This window comes from Paroedura picta, chromosome 12, assembly GCF_049243985.1.
Source record: "Paroedura picta isolate Pp20150507F chromosome 12, Ppicta_v3.0, whole genome shotgun sequence".
Classification (NCBI taxonomy): Eukaryota; Metazoa; Chordata; class Lepidosauria; order Squamata; family Gekkonidae; genus Paroedura; species Paroedura picta.
In genome coordinates this window covers 13,183,833-13,208,311 of record NC_135380.1, presented here as the reverse complement: position 1 = coordinate 13,208,311, position 24,479 = coordinate 13,183,833, and the positions used below count along the sequence as shown (strand labels likewise).

Below are 24,479 nucleotides of genomic sequence, written 5' to 3'. Positions count from 1 at the left end.
TATTTCCCTGCGGTTGAATGTAAGAGGCCTGCAGCTCATGAGCTGGGCGGGAGTCCTTTGAGCTCCAAACAGTATATTAAGAGGACTGTGACAGATTCAAGCAAGAAGATTTACCAGGTTGTCCAGCTCAGGGTCATCACTGAAGAATGGTTTGTGCTCCTGTTCCTGCTGGTGTACGAAATTCTCAATGTCTACATCGAAGCTGGCCGAAGTGATGCACTCGGAGCCCTGCGTCGCCTGCTCACACTTCTCAAAGAGCAGCGTCAGGAGGGGGAATAGAGGATGCCTGAAGACACAGGAAAATGCAACATCATTTCTGGGAAGACAAGAAGTCACCGCAGGGGGCTAGCCAGCCCTATTTCCTCGGTGCGCAAAGCAGCAATGTAGCGTGCCCTCAATTCAGCTACACAAGGCTGCTGTGTCCTTCTCAGTGTTATCCTGGGCTTCCGGAATGTTTCATTCAGACCAGTTTGGGGGTTCCAATATTATCTCAACAACTACCCATGAAAAATCACATGAAAGCACAAGCACTATGCTGCTGGATCAGTCCAAAATCTATTTAGTACGGAGGAGGGAAATGGCAGTGGGAGCTTAAGATTCCCCCCTTTAGTAAAAACTGCAGTCTCCCCCAAACTGCTTTTTGAAATTTCTGTAGGACATCTTTGCAAACATTTGTGTGTAACGGAAGCTTGCCTCTTAACTGACTGACACCTGTTATGCTGCAAAAAGAAGCAGGGATTGGGCATCAGAATTTTTGAGGTGGTAGAATTTCTTCAACTGCTGCAATTTACCAAGGGGAGAAGATCACATTTGTGAATAATCCCTATGTAAACAATTATCTGCTTGCAGAATATTGGCACCACAGAGATTCAACCGGACTGAAAACCTGCTTCTCTCTCTCTCTCTGAGAAGCAAAGTTTTTTTTTTTTTTTAAATCAGTGTCCTTTTGTATGGGGAAGCATTGATATCATCTGAAACTGTACAGTCTGTTCTACCACCCCACAATGTTACCACTACATTTTTCTGCATGTGTAGACTAGGCATAATATAATTAGGAAGACAATTCCATCCTGGCCTTTTGGGCACAAAGGGAAGCATTTAAATGTATTGACCCCACACATGGAATACTTTTTACTGTTTTTGTTTTCTGTATACTCAGCTTCGTAAATTAAGTCCTACCTTCATAGTGAACAGCCTCTTGTGGCAGAACCACAGCTTTTATATATTACAATTACGCATACCAGATGCCCACCAACGGAAGTACGTGCTTCCCACATTTCTGGTTTCCAAGGCAAACTCAAACCATGATTAATCAATCATAGGAAAACACAAACCGCGATTTGGCTCAATACTGAACTCAGTTGAAGCATATGTAGGAAATGAAACTGACTCTCCTAGGCCATATCTGTGCATTGGACTCCACTGGCCTTACAGCTGTGTCCCCATGCGACTACCAGTCTCCCAAAGGTTTACACAACCAATCACATCTCACTAAGGGCAACACCATGTGACATGTTGCTGCAAACAACTGTGATCAGATGTTTCTAGGCTAAGGTGACCAGATTTTAACATTGGTAAAGCAGGACACCATTGACCGGGGGGGGGGTGTTCTTGATTAAAAATTTGGTCTATATGGAGCAACAAAAAGTTTCATAGAACGCAAAAATAATATTGTAATATGTATATTTTTAATTTCAACATGAGTACAATTTGTCAGGTACCCCCAGATGTCCCTCCAAAAGTGGGACAATCTGGTTACCTTATTCTAGGCACAATTTCAATAAATTAATGGCATGAGCACACAAAGGATTAAACACTAGCTTGAGAAAGAGAAGTGAGGCAAATTTAGCACATCAGTGTCCAAATTTAAGGGGCCCTATGGCACCCAGACAGCAATACCTGGAAAGAACAATCTCTGGGAGCATGCTGACATGTACAACTTAGCCATGTCTGCTGCTAATCATAGTTGGAAAATCAAGTGATTACAACTACAAAAAGGAGGTTCTTAGGTCTGATTTTAAAAGCAATTCTGGTGAGGCAAAGGATCCATGTGACTCTGTATGTGCCCAGAGTCTCATTAAAACTGTGCTTCAGTCCATGCAAAGAAGCTACATTAGCTCTGCTGGCATGTCAGAGATCCATAGCCTTGGCAGTGTTGTGATAATGCTCTAAATGTTCCTGTTCCTATTTAAATATTGTTCTGGTTGACATGTTATGATTGCTATATTCATTATATTTGTTGCAATGTTCTATGTAATTACCCCATGATGTTATATGTGAACCTCCCAGAGCCGTATGGAAGGGCGATATAAAAATCTAAATAAATAAAATAAACATGTATGGCTAAACAAGATGCTGGGTGTATGTAACAACACGTGGGTGAGTTCTTTTGCCTTCCCAGAGTCATATATAAACTAGGCTTGGACGCACTGGAGTCACAGATAATGGGGAAGGACAACACAGAGGAAGCTTTGCTTTAAGAAGAAGTAGTTGAGAGTTTCCTGCATTGTGCAGTGGGTTGGAATAGATGACTCTGGAGGTCCCTTCCAACTCTATGATTCTAAGTCCTGCCTACAGATTTGGGAAGTGACATCATGGTCACAGGAACAGTTCCTTCAGGTATCAATCATTAGTCAGGTGTCCATTGTCCTTAGGTTCGAAGTGAGAAATAGTTGCACAAAAGCACCCCCATCACATATTATTAATCGAGTGAAGTTCTGTGGCTGTCACCTACTCAACAATCTCAAAGGATCTCAAAGGAAATCGAATCAGGAATACTCATTATTTGGATCGTGTCTGGCAGACAGGACTGAGCAAGGAACTAAAAAGGGTTGCATCATTCAACAGCAAAAGAAAATACCCAGAAGAGTGGTTTGTGCATTTGGGGTCATACATTAATACATGTTTTCCCAGAGAGAGCAGCCTCTCCTTTTTCGTCTCCTTTCCATTTTCTGGGGTTAAGCCCAAGAAATGCATAATTCATAATTAAACTACATTGCAAGTCTCTCGTATAATACACTGTCTGACTCCCCACCCCATTCCACCCCCAGCCACCCTTTCCTTTGCATCATACCACCATTCTCCTCTGTGAGCTTTTAAGAGGCAGGCCCCATTCTTTTCTGGCCAATTTTAGACTGCCATGCTGCGTTTTCTCCTGATAAAGTTAGTATTGTTTATAGTACGGTTATCCACATGCCACCTGGCTACTGGTGGGTGATGGGGGGGGGGCAGGGGTTCCAGTTCCAGGGTGGGAAACTCTTGGAGATTTGGGAATAGGGCCTTTGGAGGACAGGGATCTCAGTGGGTATAATGCTACAAACTCCACCCTCCAAAAGCACCCATTTTCTCTGGGAGAACTGAATTCTGTAGTTTGGAGATAAGCTGTAATTCGAGGGATCCCTAGGTCCCACCTGGAGGCTAGCATTGCTAGCACATGGACAAGTGCTTCTTTTGGAAGTTAGCAAAATGTAAGTTCAGCTAGTTGCATTGCTGTGGGTCCAGAATTTAAGCCTAGTTCCAAAACCAGTTGAGCCTGGATGCAAAAACTGGCATCTAAAAAGGAAGGTTAAAAAGTGAAAGGAAGGAAGATGCTAGTCAACTAAAGGTAGTAAACTTATTTTGACTACTCATCTGCTACCTATTACCATATCAAAGAAAAGGCAAGAGATGCATTGGCACTAAATTAACTCCTCCACACCTCTGTGCAGCCAGCTTGCTTTTGGCAACCAGCTTGCTTAGAATCGGCAGCTCAGATCTAAAATGATATCAGATATATCTGCTTTCTCCAGTTTACATATGTGGAGAATAGGAAAAAAAACAGACCCCTATTTCACTCTGGGCTGAAATTTACTCTTTATTTAATCAAATCGAGTGCGTTTTAATTTCTTTAAAGTCTGTTGTGTCTTGAATGCTTAGCGCTAAAGATGTCCCAGGAGTCCAGTGAGCTGAAAGATATATTATACACATCAACAAATCACAGGAACCAACGGATTAGCCAAGCCTTCCAAGACCAAGACAAAGAGAAAGGCAGGTGAAGGGGTTAAACTCTGGTATAAGTCTTCATTTGCAGCTACTAATACTGCAGCATATTACAGTCTAATCTAGACTGATCCCAGTTTAATGCAAGATTCTTCAAGCCATGAGCGGAATACAAAAAAAAAAAAAAAAAAAAAAGCCTCAGCGGTCGTAATTTAGGCAGCCCTGCCGAGGCTTAGCTGAGGGATATGAAAGGCAAATTCCAGACGGTGTTATGAATTATTTCGCCTTATGAACCTTCCCACTCTCAACAGATGCCTGCTGCCATTTAGACAGCCACTAGATCAATTAGAAATGAAAGGCACAAATCGACCCTGCGCAAGGGCACTAAATTACTAGGAACTAATAATCCAAGCAGTAATACCAGGTGGTAGGAGTTCAGCAATGCACCCCCCCCAACCTTTGCACACAGCACAAATTCCTTTTCAATGTTATGGAGAGAATTAAAGTGCACACAGTGGGAAGAGAGAAAGAAAGAGAGCAGCAGTTTGTAAACCCCTGGCAAAATCTTTGGCAAGCAAGCTCTTTTGACAAGGTTGTGGCCCCAGTACTCAAAAAGTACATGGAAATGCCAATCAGGACGCCCATTGCCATCTTCTGAATGCTGCATGTAATTATTTGCTAGCTATTATTCTTAAAAGCAAAAATAAGTGGATCATTATGTCCATGTTTATATATTAATTTTAATATTAATACCTTACGTTTACCTGGGGGGTCAAGGTAGTTCTGAGGAACGACTGCTGCACTCAGAAAGTAGATTTAAGCAATTGTGAAAGTGCAGGATGATAGACAGGTATGGAGTCCAGCAAAAATCCAATGACATCCCCCCCCCAATCATTCAGTCTTATTTTTGACCATGAAGGTTCTTCAGCAAGGCATTATAGGAATGCTGGTGTAACACCCTCCATTTCAGTTTCTAGCCCTTTTCAAACAAACAAAGGGTGATGACTGAATGTGTATTAGAAAATCAGGATAGTATTGCCTAAGCACCACTCCCCCAAGCAAAGCAATCATGTCTTTTGAACAGAACTATTGTCCAAACTGAACGCAATGCAACAAACTGGATCCATGCAATGCAGGCTACTACACTACTTGGGAGCTATATATTTTGTCTGTGCTGGTAAGTGTCTGGAATGTATTAAAATGCATGGGGAGTTGTTCTCCTAGATATTGTGATGGCTCTGTTTGTATTTTCTGTATTTTTCATATTTCATATCTTTTCAGATGAAATATGTTATGACATAGCGGAGGTGAAACATGTATTCAATACTGGAACCTTGTCGCATATTAGTGCAGAATTATATATACAACTGGAATAAAAAAAGACAACTTTTATATGAACCTTTGAATTTTTGGGCTGGTTTTATCAGCTACATTGATGCTGTAACCATTTCCTGTGGCTGTCTATATTTACTTGCTTGTCCAAACTGTACATACATAATGCCTGTTAGCATATAATGAAAACTACAATCCCCAACCATCTGGGAAGAGCCTGTAAGTAGACTCCATTCAAGAAGTATGGATGGTGGGGCTGTGGTTCATCAGCAGAAGAGTTATTTTGCATGTAGGAGATGCCAGGTTCAATCTTCAGCATTTCCAGTTACAAGGATCATGCAGTAGGTGATATGAAAGTTCTCAAGATGAGACCTTGGAAAACCGGTCAGAGTAGACTATACTGACTGGAGCAGGCTAATGGTCTGACACAGTAAAAAACAGCTGCCTGCATTCATGTAGCTGGGACTGGTGGACATGATCCCATCCCTCTGCAAAGCAATCAATCAATACATTTGTTATTTGAAGAGGATTACCAATGTTAAGCAAGCCAACAGGACTGCCAGTTGTAGAGCTTATCTGCAATAGGGATCCCCAACCTTGTGAGCCCGCAGATAACTTTGGAGTTCTGACACAGTATGATGGACACAGCCACAAAATGCCTGCCATAGCTTATCTTCAATCACACAGTGAAGATCCTTGAGCTGTGGTGGCACTGCTGCCAATCAAATCACCAATGGCCTATCAGAAGCCTTGTCGGACAAATGCCCTATCTGGCCCCACCCACTTTCTAAAAACACTTGCCCCTTCTGGAATGCATCATAATACAAATATCTGCAGGGACTTATCATGCACGTACATAGGGGATCTTCCATTCATTCCTACAGAGAGAGGCAATACCCAACAGAGAGAGCCAATACCCATATCAAAGGCACGTGCATGAGTAAAGCCAATTCTGAGCTGGAGAACTCCCTGCATGTATCAGAATTCTACACATCAACTTAGATTGTTGTCTCAGGGCATTTGTGTAGTGATAAAGTTTATTCACAGCCATTCCCTTATAATTTAGAGACAATTCCTTCATAAAGTAGAAAAGAATTGGCAATTTGTGGACGAGTCCTAAGATCACAATCCTAGTTTTTTTTTTTTAACAGCAAGGGTTAGTGACTGCTGTACAAGACAATTGACAGTGCAATCCTGAGCAGTTATATCTTTCTAAATGCATTGACTTCAATAGACTTCTGCAATATTAAAGCAATATCAAAGGTGCTTTAAGCCATTCTTCATTCAATTAGTCTGTGGACTCGGAAATATTACAATTCATATTTCAGTGTAAACTGTCTCATGCAGTTCATCTTTGAGTCTAGTGGCGCCTTATAGTCCAACATGATTTTCAGGAACTTTGAGTCTCGAAAGTTCATACCCTGATCTTTATGGTGCTATTGGACTCCTCTCTAGATGTTCTGCAGCAGACTACCATAGCTACTCTCTCAAACTATGCAAGATTCTAAATCCTTCCCAACCACTGAATGCTGAAGAGTAATTTCATGCCTTTTTTCATGTTTCTTCATAAACACTAAATTAACAATGCAGTTGTTAGTATTTGAAGTTGGAATCCTGCTTTCTGATGCAGAAGCCTTTCTCCTCAGGTGAGAAGTTAATTCTAATATACATCTTACCACTGGGGAAAAATATGGGTGTGAATCTACATTTTGTGCAATTGGGCCTATGGGATTTACATAGGAGCTAAGCTGTTCTTCTCTGTTTCATTCCTATGTCAGTTCGCCTTTCTTCATTCCTATTTTTTCTTTGTCATCTGTCTCTTTCCCTCTCTCTTTCCTGTTTCTTCCTTCCCTTTTTTTTGTTCTCTAGTTAGGAACAAATTACATTTATCTTCTTAAATGCACATGCATGGACTGGCAGGGTGGGGGCTACATTGGTTGCTTGCACAGTGGGGAGAAAAGCTTAGGCTAAAACCTGTCCAGATGTTGGGAGGTTATCTGGTGGCAGGTCGATGCATACGCTCAAATATGTTCATATTATTAAAGTACATCTCATCATGGGCTCCATAGCTGTCTTGGTGAGACCCTGTTCAAATTTGAAAAAAAAATGGGGACAATACAGATAAAATAATAATGGATGCTTAAATTTCGCCAGGGTAGTTTGAAGCACACACTTAATAAAATAACAATAATTTTAGCACTAGTATAGTGCTTTCAAGCGTTCACTGTGGTTCACACATTGAATCTGTAATGCTTATGACGGTTCATGCCAGTGTTATCATCCATTGTATTACAGATTGGGGGGTGGGGTGAGTGGGGGCTGAAAGAGAACATGGCTTGTCTAATGGCAGCCAGAGAGTTCCTGGCAGAGGCTACGTTCACACTAGGAATTTCTTGATCCGTATTTCATTTTTATAGCCGCACTCCCACAACAGTTTAACTCTCTTGTTGGGAGCCAATGGGTCACAGTGAGTATGTGACTGCCACTATGTATTAAAACATATTTTGGGGATGGTTAAGGAGATAACAGAATGAGAACCAAAGAAAACATACCGCCCTGAGGTCCTTTGATGGAAAGGCATGGTTTGAAAAAACAACCAAAACAAAGGCATTGAAAGTGAGCACATCCTAGAGATACCCCTTTTCCAGTGCTGGAGTCCACGCCTCCGCTGATTTTCTTTCTTGTCTCCTTCCACAAGTTCCCCCCAATGTTTGTTGACTTTTATACAAGGGCCAAAATCTAGACTTTAGATAAACACCATCTCAAATAAAAATCATCTGGAAAAGACTTTAACTGGGTAACACTGTCCATCCCCCCCCCCCATGTTAAAGCTGAGCAGGGTTCATTCCCACTACTGCCAACTGCTCTCCCCCCCCCCCCAAGCCATTCAAATTTGGAGGAAATAAATCTCTCTGCACTAATTCAGGGAAAGTTTGATCCTCGTCAGCGCAGAACAAATAAAAGGGCTGAACTGGCCTGACATTTTACTGCAGAAGAGAGGTCGTTTTCAGCCACTAATAAAAAGGATTTGACACAGGCTAATAAAGAGAAATGAATTCCTCTAATGGCCTAATTTAGCACATTCAGCACTGTTCTTCTGCCTGCAAGTCAGCCGGGAGGGGAACAGCCAGGAGAGCGGGAGGGAAATGGAGGGAGGGGAACTCGGGGTCTCAAATACCAACGTCCCCCCTCCCCTGTTTTTCAGTAAGGAGGTGTCATACAAACCCGAAGGAGACAAAGGATCTTTCTCCTCAGGAAAAAAAAATATTGCGACAGGTTGACATAAACGATTAAAAACAACGTTTTTATTTCTCCAGGGGACTTCTCCATTCACTTGTTGTCCTTTTACAGAAAGAGGAGGGGGTGGGGGAACGGACAAAAGATTTGTACCCCAAGGTCATTCTCCTGACATTACAAACTCTGTCTTCTCAATCAAGGCATTCAAAGGTTATTTGTGTACTATTGCTGACTAGCTACATGTTGTTTATTGCCTTGCTTTGTAGGACTGGAACTCCACCCTTGTGGAAATCAATGGGTAGAGATAAAATGGTATTGTAAGCCTGACTTGATCCACCAACCGTGGCTTGGCCCTTACTGACGGAGGTGCATGGTAGGGTCAGTTCAAATTAGGAAACGGATCTTTCCCCCATGTCATTTCCTCTCCTTTGGTGAAAATATGTCACCTGCATGTTTCCTTTCCTCCAGAACAAATCTGCAACCATGCGACCCTGACTGAAATGTGGGGATGCTCCACTGCTATTTACCAATAAAAACGCCTAGGAGATCAGTTGATTGATCTTGCTGTATCAAGTCTAGCTTGGCTCCCAGTCAGCTTTACAAAGGTTAAAAAAACAAATGATCGCTGCTTTTCCTGCCCTTGTTTTGCCTCCTCCCACTCCCCTCCCCATTGACAGGTTTCCCAGTTTCTAGAATGAAGGAAAAAGATATAAAGGGAGAAGGGTTATGCATGAGGAAATGGAAAGCCACCTGACGGCTGAATTGCAAGTCTCTGGAAACATATTTTGTGGGGGCAGTGCAAGGGGGAAGAAATGATTTTGTAAAGTTCTTTTTATGGGTGATAAAACTCCCGACACACTATAAACCCAAGCAGTAACTTCACGGCCACTCAACCATTTTCTTCGGAGTGACCTTGGCCAGGGAAACCAGACCTCAATTACGGACCCAACCAACTGTGCAGCAATCCAACTGCCGGGCACTGCCTGCATTCCCCCATGAGTGACCTTGGAAGCCTCTGCCTACTGCGGGGACTTCACTGATGTTCAGCGTTTTTACAGCCGGCGCTAACACACAGAAAAAATAATTTAGCAGGGCATTAACTTTGAAATCTAGTTCAAAAGCCAGAACTTGCCTTTCACTGACCAGTCGCTTCAGCAGGACAACTCTGCCTCTCTCCTCTCTCTCCCAGATCTATGAGGCAGGTCTAGGTTGGTACTTTATCACGGATGACACCGAAATATATTTCCTCCTTGCACTGTGTGATTTGCATTAACTTGCCAGTTAAGCATTGCCCGCAAATGAAAACAGGATTGAAGGCAGGAAAAACAAAACCTTTCTCTTCAGTTTACTACACCACTAGCAGTTCTTGCATGGGGACAGAATCCTTTTTCCCCTCTCTCCTCTAACATTAGACGTTCAATGAGGCAGTGGATTCGACACAAAAAAAAATTACTTCTTTTACTCAATACATCTTTAATTTATGGAATTCTCTCTGCTAGAGGACACTGTTATTGCTACCAGCATAAATTGCTCTAGGAAGGAATTAGGCATGTTAGAAGATCAAACTCTGGGCTGTGACATGCTTTGAGATTTTGGGGATGGAGTCTGAGGAGGGTGGCGTTTGGGGAAAACAGGGACTTCAACGGGGCATAATATCAGAGTGGTCATTTTTGTCCAGGTGGACTGATCTCTGTCACTTGGAGATCAGGTGTAATCCAAGGAGATCTCTAGCCACCACCTGGAGATTCAAAGATACAAATGAGGTACCCAGTCTCCTTTTGCACCCCACCTGGAGAGTGGCAGCCCTAAGCCCATAGCTGCTAGAACAGGGGTAGTCAAACTGCGGCCCTCCAGATGTCCATGGACTACAATTCCCATGAGCCCTTGCCGGCGAATGCCGGCAGGGGCTCATGGGAATTGTAGTCCATGGACATCTGGAGGGCCGCAGTTTGACTACCCCTGCGCTAGAACCTCCATGGAATCAGGGGCAATGAATCATTTGCCAAGAAAACGCAAAAGAGGTTGTGGGCTTCCCACAAGCATCTGGCTGGCCATTATGGGAAACAGAATGCTGGATCAGACAGACTGACCTTTGGTCTTATTCTGTCAGATTCTTCTTATAAACTGAACTTTCCTAAATCTGTCAGTGAGACCAGTTTTTGTATCCACTTCACTGTTTCAAAAACTGAGTTTTATTCCTCAATTGCACATGTTGTGCAAAAAGTCACCCTATGCAAGAGAGAAAAATGAAACAGATTCATAAGTGCTCCTCAGTACACGGAGATATTATCTGAAGATACTTGGTCAACAGACAGCCTGGAAGCCACAAGTTCCCGGCACTGGCCTCTGGCTCTGTTCCAACATTACTCCAAATTGTGTTTAAAGTGCTATGAAGTAATGTCCTTCAAAATTGGCCAAGCATGGTTTATAATCACCACACGACTCAGAACTTGTAAACACAGTGAGAAATTGCTTTGCAAACCATGGTTTAAACTAACTACAGTACAATTTAAGGTCTGAATTGACAAACTATGGTTACTTCTGTTACTCTGCCTTTGGAGCTCCAAGATATAGCTTGCTTGTACATCTAGAAACTCAAATCATAGCTTGGGTTCTAAATAGTTAGCACAAGCAAAACTCTGGCATAATTTTGAAGCTGCTTTTCTACTTCCTTCTCTCTCTCCCCGCTGCCATAGGGATTGTTATCACACACTTCTCTAATGCGCACGATAGCTTCCACGTCTCACTGGCACAATTCTTAAAAGAATGCCTGGCTTCCCAAGTTTTTTTTCCTCCCAAGTTAAGAAATCTGGTTTTAGAACACTATTTTAAGTGCACAAGAAATGGTGCCACAAGAATTTCTATACCGCCCAGAGCTGCAAAGAAATGGGCAGTATAGAAATCTAAATAAATAAATAAACAAGTTAAATTTCCCTATGTGGATTTGTCAGACTGTTGCATCTTTATATTAATAATCTCCACCCTGCAACGACACTTCCTTTTCCCATCAGGATATCATCAACTTTAAATAAAGTCCATAAGATCCAGAAGAGCCAGATGATTACATCCTATGCAGGGTGTGAGCAGGGGGCTTTCGACTTTTGTTTTCTAAGTCGTTGCCCCCCCCCTCCGAGTTTCAAAGGCAATTTTCTCTGTAGTTACCAAAGGCTTAGTTAATGCAAGATGGTACCACCGTCCATATTTATTTTCTCAGTTTCACTCTCCTGCTACCTTTTCTCACCTGGATACATTGCCATTTTCTAATACCCTCCAGTCTTTCCAACAGTTTGCAATTCAAATGACATGGATTTTTAACCCAAGACAATTTAAATCAATTTTATAGTTTCCTTAAGCCTTGCTTAGGGGGGAGGAAAAAAAGGGCTTGGATGTTCAAGGCATTTCTTGCTCTGAGATGCTGTTTGCATTATGGAATGCTTATGGCTGACAATGATGTATTGACACTAAGCACTCATAGCAGCATGGGGAACATTAAGCATGTGAAATCCCGTGGCCTTGATTTGATCCACCCCACCTGGATAGAGCAGCATTTCCCCTCCGGCTCTTGATTTGATGGCTCCTGTTTGGGCCAGACAATTATCCCAGCAGTAACATCTTTCACAGGCCTCTTAATTTACCTTGCTTTGTTTTCCATATTAGCTGGGGAGGGGAAGAGCATAACGCAACCCTCCCCCCCCCCAACTCTGTCATCAAGAGTGATCAAGAAATCCCAGAGTTAGCATCTAATATCTGCATTTACAATACATTAAAATTGCATTAGACACTCAGTGACTCATTGTTTTCAAAGCCGACAGGGACATTTATAATAACGTAGCCTAAACTGTTGCACAGGAATCTGAGCTTTGTGCAATCATCTTCTCCCCGAACCCAATCGTGGTGGCTGGATATCGCGTCTCGGGATGCAAGTGTTTTGTGTTTGCGTGTGTTTTGGGAATCCCCGGATATGGAGTGCTGGCTTCATCCTTTTGTCTTTGGCTAATTGGTTCAAGTGACAGAGGTCTGTTTCTTTATTCCCAAGTCATTGCTCCTGGCATCACTTTGCAGCCCTTCCAAAGTAAAGTGTGTCTGTGCAAGATCCAGAGAGCCGCTTTACAACAAGGATTTGAAACGTTGTCAAGGGCAACCTCCCTTAGGAGACCCTGTCTGAACTTCCCCTGATGTAGGAAAACCACAAGAGTCATACTTTTGATGATTAAATTTTTATTCTATGAAGTAAAAGGATTAGGGTTGACATACTGCAATCTGTGTATCTGAGCAATACTTCTGAAATCCCCGGGGAAGCGGAAGAGGCAGCCAGGCTTCTCTTTCCATTTTGCCTCATGACGAACATCTGCTCCCCTCCCCTCCGAGCTGAAATCCTACACTAAGCCCGACCACTGGTCCTTCAACCAGCTCAGCCTTGTCTTCTTTGACTGACGGAAGATTTCCAGGGTATGGATGCTAGGCCAGAGCCAATGATTCGATGGGGTGGGAACTGGCATGCTACCGTCATGCTGATGCAAAACATCACTTTGGGCAGAAATTGATGACATTGATGCTCTACGGCAGGGGCTCTGCAATTTTGTGGGCTGGAAATGTTAGGAAAACCTGATCTGCACTGATACAACTATGTTTAAGCAGGGGTAGTCAACCTGTGGTACTCCAGATGTTCATGGACTACTATTCCCATGAGCCCCTGCCAGCGAATGCTGGCTAGTTTGACTACCCCCTGCTCTAGGATTTACCAAAACATGAAGACTCAATAATGGAAGCCATGGCCTTCAGTTTGCAAGACCTGAGCAAGGCTGGCAACAATAAGATTTTTGGAGGACATTAACTTACACAGGTTAATTTAACACACACACAATGTGTGATGTGCAACATCACTTTTGACAAAAACTGAATGCGATGTTGTAATGGCAGGAAGGAGGCTCTAGGATTCACCAAACAGGAGAAGACAAGCCTCACTGGAAAAGTCAGTAGTACAAGAAAAAGTACTTGTACCCTCCCAATTTTTCTCCCATTGCCCTGCCAAGTGACAGTGGGAGGGGCTCATGAGGAGTGGGAGGTGTCCCACTCCCAGCAAGAACATGGCGATCTTAGCAAAAGATCGGGAGTTTTGCTTGTGGAGCTGCATCACCTGCAGTTTGATCCCAAATTCTTCAGATTCTGACCCCAAGGACTTTCTCAAAATACTAAATCATGGCACTTTGTTTTCCTTGAACATTTTCAGTTTCCTCCAAGCCTCTACAGTCTTCTTGTATACTATGGAATCATGTCACAGACTTACAAGTTCACTCCTTATTGACTGATGTGAGAACATAATGAAGAACAGGATCCCTGCCTGGAAGAGAAGGGAAGGACTAAAGCAGGGGTAGTCAAACTGTGGCTCTCCGGATGGTCATGGACTACAATTCCCATGAGCCCCTGGAATAAAGGAAAGAGATGCATTTGCTGAAAGCCTCTCATCCAACAAATATTTCCACCTTTTTAGGTGTGTTTACAACACAAGAAATCAAGCTGCCATAGGATTCTTTAGCAACTAACAGCTTCGAGCCAAAGGCTCCCAATGGAAACATTTTATTCTATTGTCTCCAAGAAAAAAGCTGCTTTTACTAGATATTAAAGTAAAATAAAAAAGAAAAGGATCCCAATGCAACTGAGTGTTTTATATATTTCAGCTCTAACCATAAATCTATCAGAGAGTACATTTCTGTGGATGCCTTTGAAAAGTATGGTCTGCACTCTAGCAGAAGAAAGCTTTTGGTGGGACAAGGAATTTCACTAAACATAGCAGAGGCTGCATTTGAGTTATTCATGCAAACGGCATCAGTTCCAGAACAGCCGGAACAAACAAGAAAATACTGCTGTCCATTAAGGCTTAAGAGGCTCGAGACAAAATTGTATTTATTCGCAGCCAGGTTCTTAAATTTACTGTGGGCATGTGCAATTTGGTTCGGACAGTCCAAAAAGTATCCAAATCAATGCTGATTAGAACACATCTGCGATTCAGGTGCAATTTGGCCATGTGGGGATTAGGCAGTTTAAAGTTTAAATTGACCAGATTTTTCCTTTTCCATCTATTCTGTGGTCTGGGGCGGTGGTGCGAATTTGAGAATAAAGGCACCAAATTTGCAGCATAGCTGCAAGAGCCTCTCCTCAAAAGAACCTCCAAGTTTCAAAAAGATTGGACCAGGGTGTCCAATTCTACAGGCACCCAAAAAGGTGCCCCTATCTAACCTCTCTTGATTCTAATATCAGGCTAAAGGTTCTGGTAATTACCGTCAAGGCCATACGCAGTCAGGGCCCAGTGTACCTGAGGGACCACCTCCCTGCCCATCCCCCCCAAAAGAGGTCTACGCTCCACCACTACCAACCAGCTAATGGTCCCTGGCCTTAAAGAAGTCCACCTGGCCTCGACCAGGGCCAGACCCTTTTCTGTCCTGGTCCACACCTGGTGGAATGAGAGGAGATCAGGGCCCTGATGGAACTAGAACAGTTCCGCAGGGCCTACAAAAGGGAGCTCTTCCACCAGGCATTTGGCTGAGGCCAGGCACAACCAACAACATCTGCAGGTCCCCTGACCCCCCTCCCACCCTAGAAATCCACCAAGATGCCTGGACCTGTTTGTATTATTATTGTTTAATGTTATACTGTTATCCTGTTATTATCAGTTAACAATATTAATGTTATAGTTGTTATATGTATGGTTCCATGTATAGTTTTCAGTTCTATGTAAACCGCCCTAAGCCTTCAGGGAGGGCGGTATATAAATATGAATGAATGAATGAATGAATGAATGAATGAATGAATGAATGAATGAATGGGTAAAAAAACAAGAACAGAGAATCTTTCCTCCCCTCGCCATTGGAAACAATGGAAGCTGCATGGGGGCTCCCTCTTTGGGTGCTGATAGAATTAGACCAATCCAATCTTTGTGAGATTCGAGAGTTTTTTTGAGGAAAGGCTAGAAATTTGGTGCCTCTTCCTCAAACCTCCCCCCCACCAACCCCCCAACCACAGAATAAACAGAAAGGGAAATTTTCCCATTGACTTTAATGGCTCTGAGACTTCTTACATGATTTTAAATCTGTGGTTGTTCTATTCATTTTTTAAAATTGTTTTCAATATTATTTGGGTGTTTACCCTAGTACAGAATTGTCTGATCTGAGAACTCGTTTTGAGCTCATCGGGTATAAACCTCTCAAACAAGATAATCAGTACAACATACCAAGTGAGATGTTATTACCATTATAAGCAAAGTATCTGTCTTAAAAATCGGCATTTGCTTTCTCTTTGGCAATAACCCTTCCTCTTTGGCAACAATGCAAAGGCAGGGCACTTCCTGTCCTATTTCCAGTGGTGGTTGTCAAGCTATATAAGCAAAGGCAAACGAGGCAGAGCCGCTCGATGAGAATCAGGAAGTATATTACGATGAGAGGATGGTAGACAGAAAGCAAGTTTTCCTAAGTTGCCATAATTTTCTCCTGGCTGCTGTGTACCAATGAACCAATGATGTTGCGTGCAGATGTGCCCATAGAGTGCATGCCCCTCTCCAGCCTACAGAAACAGCACACAAACACCTGTAATGGCCTTAAGTAATCCCAAGCACTTTCCAAACTAAGACACCAGTTAATAACCTGCTTTTACTTTGCTTTTGGGGAATCTATGGGGCCTCCCATAACCATTTCCATAGCAACTAATGTATTTCAGATGGGAAAAGTGGAAGAAGATGGAAGAGGATCAAAGGCCAATTTGGTAAGTGGCACGAACAAAACAGGAGACGGGCGTAAGGTGGTGAGTTTTGCTTCTGCCATTGCTGGGTTTGAATACTAGACAGTGGAAATGGGGGGGGGGGAGTGGGGGAATCCTAGCCACAATACAATAATAATAATAAAGAAAAAAAAAACAAGTTAAACCATCCTGAATAAAGGTATAAAATTATCAACCTTGTTATTACAAAAGCATTAAGAGTGCTATAACTTAATAAAGATATGTTGTATTTATTCACCTTTTTAGTTTACTCAAAAAGTTGTTTATGCCACTTTTCCAGGTAAAAACAGCCACAACATGGGTTAGCAATAATACATATCAAGAAACCAAAAAAGGTTAAAGAGGTATCAAAGTGCGACCTGATATTATAAACGCCTTACACAGAAAAATGAAAAATATTAAATGTATGAAAGTATCTATATTTATTTACAATGAAAGTTAAAAACACTATAAGGCCTCAATATAATATCTATTCTGAAAATTACAAACATGGACCAAATGCCCTAGACCAAAACCACTTTTTCAGGGGTCAGGTATACATTAAAAAAAATACAGTTGTAAAATATATAGGTTCTAGTCATATATAACATATTCTCAAATAATTAGAAGGACATAGGAGAAACTGTAGTAAGATGCACTGTGACACTGGGCTAGGTTGGAAATGATCAGGCCTCTATATCTATCATTGTAGGTCTGAGTAAGATACAGTTGTACCAAGGTGGTGACCCTTATGCACCTTCCTTGCAGTGTCCTGCTCAATAAATAATCGGATATCGTGTGGAGCCAATTGCATGTATTACATGCAAACCCTTTTTGTTTCCCAATTCTAATTTTTGGGGGTTAAGTATTCTCTTTTCCCCTTAATAATAATACATACCATGTTAAAGCAATATTTTTTGGCCCAATCACCCCCCTCACCCCATCAGGAAGTGAAACCTCAAAAGACAAGCTCACAGTGCAATCCTTCCAAGCCCGTCTCCTTCATTTAGACAAGTGCACCTCTGCTTAGGATCCCATTGCTAATTGTCAACGGTTTGGCTGATTTGAGGCTAAATGGATAAGGAAAAATGGGGAAATGCAATGGGAAAATGCTATCCCATTGTCAACTCACTGTGCCTTGGATGGTTTGCAGACCTGGAAGAGGACCCTGAGAGGCCTAGGAATCTGGGTAGGTTCAAACAGCCATCTTTAAGATAGCCTGAGCCATTGAACTTTAAGGTTTTAAAGATCAAACTGATCATTTTGAACTAGGTCCGGAAACAGAATGAAAACCAGTTAAGCACAAACATTTCTTGACTAAAGTTTCATTCGTTTTAAGCTATTTTTAGATGGATAAAATAACGATGATATTTGTGATCTGTGAAGTGGATAAAATAATAATGATATTTGTGATTTGTGAGGTACCTTTAGAAGTTTACACATGATTTAAAAAAAAAACTCCCATTATTGCATACCTGATTCTTCCACTTATTAAAATATTTTTGAAATCAGTAATATTAGTCAAAGAGGTTGTTTAGCTGTTGTGTAGCCAGCTAACAAATGCAAAGCTCTTGTTTGCTTTTTTATTTATTTAGGAGAGTTTTACACTGTCACCGAGAATCACAGATTTAATTCACATGGTTCAGATGTGGGGAAGCTACATTTTTAAAATTAACAGTACACTTTAGGATTGAGTTTATTCCTCCCATTCTTTTACAATTCCCCCAATTATTTCACTCTGACCTGAAACCCACTCTTCCTGAACTCCGCTTTAACTAGGATAATTTCTAAAATTAACTCCAGAATTGGATAATGCACACCTTGATATAATTTCCCCATTTTGTTTGTATCTTTCACCCCAGTGCTGATGCACATGAGCTCACTGATTAAACATGATGCTCTCCCCATCTCAATACAGTCCTTCCTATGATTGCAGCTTCTTTTTGTATATTGTTTTATTGTTGCACGTATGTGCTTCCATGCTATCCATACAACCTGCTGTATTGTAGTATGTTAATTAGTTCACACATGTGTACATATGTCAAGGTTCAGAAACTGAAAGCTATGTCAAACTGCAACACACCGGGATTTGTAATATAAAATCTAGGGTTTTTTTTTTTTTCTTTTTAAGAAAAGGGAACAAGAGAGCATTCCTAATTCAGGAGGGGAATTTTTAGAAGCGTCACGAAGCCTGGCCAGCTCTCTTATACCTTTCCCTGCTCTTCTCCTGAAACTACCTTTTAACAGAGAAAAGCTCTGGCTTACAGTTTTTCCAATGGGCTTTGGCGCACCCTCGTGCAGGTGTGGGAGAGCAAATTAAGTACCACATATATTTTTCTTTTATCTGTACTTTCCAAGAGGAGAGCATAAAAGCTACAGCTTAAGCATTAATTTGAATTGAATGGGGCCTTGTTAAATTTATTGACATGAAATGAAAAATCTCCTATGTGGTTTTGAACTGTCATGCTATCCAGAGGCAAGAAATTTTAATTAAAAAAAACCCCTCTCCCTCTAGGCACTCAGTATGATATACAAGGTTTCCATTCAAACAATCTTTCCTGGCTCCTGTTTCCCACTTCTATCCTGCACAAATTCTTTCCTTTTCTTAAACTCCTTTCTTGGATACACAAAGCGCAGATCTGCTAATATATGGTCCTAAATAATAGGAAGTCAAAAATTGCAACCATTCAAAATCCGGACACCTTTAAACCTCATTTTAATGGTGGTTTTAATACTGATATAGTACAATCCTGTTAGGAAGGTTTACCTGCTCAGTCGCTGCATCAGACACTGGCTGTTGAAGAGCACACAAAACAGAGTTCCTGATACGTCTTACAGTGCTCTGATAGAAAAGCAATATGAGGTGGGGCAGATGCCAAGGCCTACGGCAGCCTTTCTCAGCCTTCTTACAGTTGAGAAACCCCTGAAACACTCCTCAGACTTCAAGAAGTGGTGTGATTGTGCAGAATGTGGTTGGGAAACAGAGCTGTGTACACGCCCACCCAGAGCCCCTCCCCATTTCTCTCCAGGCCCATCATTGGCCATTTTTTGGGGGGTCAACATGAGCTTATATGGTTAGTTGCACCCAATAAATGTTTAACACATTTTAAAAATTAACTGCCACCCATTTGGGAAACCCTTCCAGGGTTGTCAAGAAGCCCCAAGGTTTCATGAGACCTAGTCCACTAGGGCTTCCAGCGGGCCCCACTGCAGTTAACCTCCCCACTCACTTATTTTTTCTAGCTCTCTACCATCCTTCCTGGTATATGCACGGGCACTAGCACTCAAGTATAGGTCTGCTGGAACAGCTGTTTTGCAAGCCCCGAGGAACCACCTTAGTTCCCTCAGGGTTCTGATGTCACCAGGCAAAGCATTCCAAAAGGCTGAGGTTGGGCCCTGGTTGAGACCAATTTTATTTCTTCAGGGCTGGGGACCCTCAGCAGATTTTAGTCACCAAACCTTTCCTCTGATGAGTATAGGAAGGCATAATAGATGGACAGAGTTGGTTCCATATGCTTCCCCCCCAAAAAAACTCTGCCCTCCCCAGGCTCCACCCCCAAATCTATTCCCTGTCCTTGTTCCAGGTTGGCATGTCTGCTGTTGTGGAACAGCCCTGGCAACAGCGGGAAATGTGCAAAGACCAACAATGTCCAAACCAGATTTTGTTTTTTTTGGGGGGGGGGTATGGAAAGGTAGGAAGAATTTTGAACTCCCAGTACTTATTTGCAGGCCTGGGGGAGACTTTCATTAACTTTAACTGTTCTCAGAAGGAGCAAGTTCTCAGACTGGAGAGTAACATTGTCATACTGAAATCTTTCTGCCCACCATGCCAAGACTAGTCAGCACTCCCTGTCTTTGCAACAGCTTAGGGAGAAGAGGCTCTGTTGGGCATGCAACTATACCTCACTTGATTTGTAATTCCTAGAATCCTCCAGGGTCGTGAAGATAACAATTGCCATTTATTGCTCGCTAACATCCATTAAAATTATTACAGCAGTTTTACATAGTTTTAATAGGCATGTAAGCAAGAAGCTAAAATAACCAAAGGTGATTGGAGAGAGAGAGAGAGAGAGAGAGAGAGAGAGAGAGAGAGAGAGAGAGAGAGAGAGAGAGAGAGAGCACTCTGTCAGAGTCTTAAAAGTGTAACTGCAAAAATGTTTTTAAAGAAAATACACCTAGACATGTAGATTATTTGGTAGCCTACTACACATGTTCACATTCTCTGATCAAAGTGGTCTTTGTAGCACTTCAAGCAAGACTTAGCAAAAGCCCAAAGTAGCTCCTAGTAGCACAAGTAGCACTGCTGCAAGAGGAGTGTGTACATTTTTGCTAAAACATTGCTAATACAAAAATGATTACAGATTACTACACCTCATGCATTGACAGCTATCGAGATAGTCCTTTAACGTAGGACTTCTTAAGGGCTATCTCGCCTGGAGGGAAGGAGCGGTCACAGCTTGGTACACTGCCCCCACCATCATAAGAATGGAAGTAGAGTCATGCTGGATGAGACTAAAGACCCCTCAGATCCAGCATGCGGTTCACATGGTGGCAGATCAGCTGCCACTGTAAAGCTCACAAGCAGGATAGCTACAACGGCATCCTCTGACTCATATCCCCAGCAACTGATTCAAAGAGATATATTCCTCTGGGACTGGAAGGAGGACATAACCATCATGATGTAGCCGTCGATAGCCCCATCCTCCATGAATCTGTCTACTCACTTTTTAAAGCCTTCCAAGCTGGGGGCCATCCCTACATTCTGCAGCAATGAGTTCCACAAATGAACTATGTGCTGTGTGAAGAAGTACTTTCTGGCATGTGTCCTGAATCTCCCACCACCCACCTTCTAGTATTTTGGGAGAGGGTCTGTCCACACCGTGGATTCTAACTGAGCTGTTTGCTTTCTTCATTAATTTCCACTATGAAATAATTTAGCAGCAGTTCTAAATACTATTGTTACAGAGGTGAATTCTACCTTCTCCTAAGCTTGATCCTATGCTTCCAGATGGCTACGTCTTCCCCCAGGGAGAAAAACTTTCCTCCAATGAAACAAGAGATCCTCCAATGGAGACCAACCGGGGGGAAGTCTTGGTGTAACGGGATGACAGGATTCAACTTGTACTGGGAGGGAAATGTAGAAACACTGAACTGAGTAGCTGAACAACTTCACATACATTACCTGCTTGCAACTATCGAGTCACAACTGACTCATAGCAACTCTATGAAGTTCCTCCGTGTGAAGTTTTCAAAGCAAGAGAGGTGCAGAGATGGTATGATATTGCCTTCCTCTGCTTAGCACCCCCAGTCTTCCATCCAAGTACCAATCCTGCACCACTTCTGAGCTTTGAGATGACTGACCTGGTTCGGGTAATTTGGGCTACTCCACAGTAGTATTATCTCCTTAGCAAATACAGAGTTGTGGTGAAAGCTGAAAGAGCATTCAGATTGTCCAAGGTCAACTAGGGCCTTCATGGCGAAGGTGAGATTTGTGAACTTCCTGACTCATCATGAAGTTCTTTAACTTAAAACTCAAAGTTTTTGAGTTCGATGGAACCTTTAAGACCAACAAAGTTCTGTTCAAGATATAAGCTTTCGTGTGCATGCACACTTATTCAGATATAACGGAACAACCTATCTCTGCTATAATTGCCCAGTTAATTATGCATCTGAACTCTAGCTAAAGCTTCCTGGCCTTTCTCTACTTTTATAGCTGGCTGAGAAAATTCTGCTCCATTATATCTGAAGAAGAAGTGTGCTTGCCCACGAAAGCCTATATATCTTGAATAAAACTTGGTCGGTCTTAAAAGAGCCACTGGAACCAAACTTTGTTCTGCTGCTTCAGACAGACACGATTACCCACCGGAAATCTAGCTTAAAACTAAATTAAGAGAAAGAAGATGCAGTCATTCAGGATAACAATCTGCCACTTGCCACTAACTGCTTCCCTAAAATAGCTTGTAGGTACTGGACCCAGGAGACTCATGCAACCGCAGTGTGAACAGCAGAACATATTTAGAGTCCAGTGGCACCTTAAAGAACAACAACGTTTTATTCGAAGTATGAGCTTTCCTGTGCACGCACAACTTCCTCAGATACAGCAATATGCTTCTTGAAGGTAGCATCCCCATTTCCCTCAAGTGCAAAATACTGCAGCTTTAAGTGCTCATAAAACCCACAACAGAAGCGCAACATTGGGCCTGTGCGCCGTGAACGATGCTCAAATGCACACATTCGCCGCAAAAAGGGAACTTGATTGTGCAGAAAGCCCACCCACTCCCCCCTTTCCTCCACCAAAACATTCCCAGCCACATCATCCTCATCGTTTGGTTGCCTTGTAATTTAACTCCCTCTAACAAAGAAAGCAAATGTTTTGAAGTAACTCAGCTTGAGGCTCCTGCTACTTTAACATGCACTGTTTCTCTCAGTCGATTGACAAAGAGGGCTTTAAAAAGAAGAAGGGGAGGGGGGGGGGAAGAGAGAAGTCTCTGTGCAGCATGTCATTGACAAGTTAGCCTCAGGCCAAATTCCAGTAATATCTCAACATGCCGCTACAGGGATGGGAATCCACATTAAAGAACAGCCTGGCAGCAGAATCCCTCTGTACCTGTAGACAGCTCTCTTGTCAGCCTCCAGCTGTGCCTGAGGGTCGATGGGGGTGCTGGGAAGGGGGGTGCTGGCGGCTGCGGAGGGCGTGGAGATGTGCACTGGCTGGGCCTTCGCCGGCTGTTGCGCTGTGGCAGTCATCTGTCAAAAGAGAAGACAGGAACGCGAGAGGCTTAAAAGACAGAACCAGATCAAACTCTTTAAAGTGTGCGCAATTGCAGGCGGGGAGGAGAAGAGAAAAGACCATGCGGGCTTCCGCGAGTTGCTTGCCAACAGATTCTGAGCGTTTCCTGAGTCTCGTACCGAAAAGTTCTTCACCTGCCTTCTATACGTATTTATTGAACTCGGTTCATGCCAGAATGCTAGCTGAAGTCTCCCTCAGGCTTATTATGTTTTGTTGTTGCTGTTCTTTATAGCTTTTTGTATCATCATGTTTTGGGTTTTTTTAAATGTGTCAGAAACTCAGAGCGTCCAGAGGTTTACCAATCAATATTGGCTTTGAACCACGAGGAAAGGCAGGGAATAAACAACTGCGGCCAACAGCTTTGGGAAGGATGTGTCCCCTCTCTCCCTGGAATGCCACCCTGGGAGAGAAGTTGACAATTAGGCCTCGAGAACAAGCAGCCCCAGGGTGTTTACTTCCCTGTTCCCTGGCAGACAGATCTTAACTGCAGGCATGTTAGAATGTCAATTTGCTATAAATTGCCTTGGGGATCATTTGATTGAGATGTGGGGTACACAATTTCTCTCGAAGTAGCAAAGAGGTGTGAAGGAGGCAGCATGATACAGCCTGATCTTGCCAGATCCCAGAAGCTAAGCGGGGTCGGTACTTGTAAGTGAGACCACCAAAGAAGACTCTGCAGAGGAAGGCAACGGCAAAGAACCTCTGCTTTTAGCTTGTCTTGAAAAAGGCTTGTTGGGGTGGCCGTAAGTTGGCTGCGACTTCATGGAACTTTCCACGCACATAGGAAAGAGGCAGTTAACAAGGTGTTGAAAGTATCTTGGATCAAGAAAATCGAATTAGGAAATTAGGGAAATTCAAGTGAAGGAGAAAACTTCAGGGAGTGGCTTGAGGAAAATACCATTTGAAACTTCAGATGGGGAACAAATAAGATGACCACCAGCACAATCCAACAAAACTATCTGTGCATGTCCCATTAAATGAGTATAGTGTGGTCATTTATTTAAACACAGCTTCTGCAAAAGAACTTACCCAGAGTTTATGTTCTATCATAACCACACCTCATCTTCACATATTGATCTGTGCTATATTTTATTGTAACACATGGTATGTTTCTAGAAAATTTAGAGATACTGCTGGAATCTTGTGATCAGAACTCCCAATCTTTTGGTTCTTTGATAACTGCAGCCATTTGTGAATCTAGCTGGAACATTGTTATGGGTGCATTAATCCTTTTTTCGTTTGCCATTTTTCCAATCAGAAATGGTTACATAGGGTTTCTGTCTGACCACCTGAGACAAAGATACAGGATGGGAAAATAACATGGGTAAAGGGTTTAATATAAAAATAGGGGGGGGGGGGGGACACTGCAGCCAGTCAAGCCTCCTCCCACAAA

The 24,479-nt window shown here is 42.6% G+C and overlaps 2 protein-coding genes across 16 annotated transcripts in view; one reads left to right on the top strand and one right to left on the bottom strand.

Annotated features, from left to right (window-relative positions):
- TMEM218 (transmembrane protein 218) overlaps nt 1-24,479 on the top strand; it is a 364,259-nt gene that overhangs the window by 68,550 nt on the left and 271,230 nt on the right. The gene's annotated exons all lie outside the window — the stretch shown is intronic.
- The window catches only part of PKNOX2 (PBX/knotted 1 homeobox 2), a 358,017-nt gene that overhangs the window by 71,527 nt on the left and 262,011 nt on the right, over nt 1-24,479 (bottom strand). For all 15 annotated transcript variants that reach the window (XM_077306320.1, XM_077306319.1, XM_077306322.1 and 12 more), the window contains 2 exons: nt 22,904-23,043; nt 115-286 (listed from right to left, as the gene is read on the bottom strand). In XM_077306320.1, the coding sequence (XP_077162435.1) occupies nt 115-286; nt 22,904-23,043 (312 nt within the window). The remainder of the gene's footprint in view (nt 1-114; nt 287-22,903; nt 23,044-24,479) is intronic.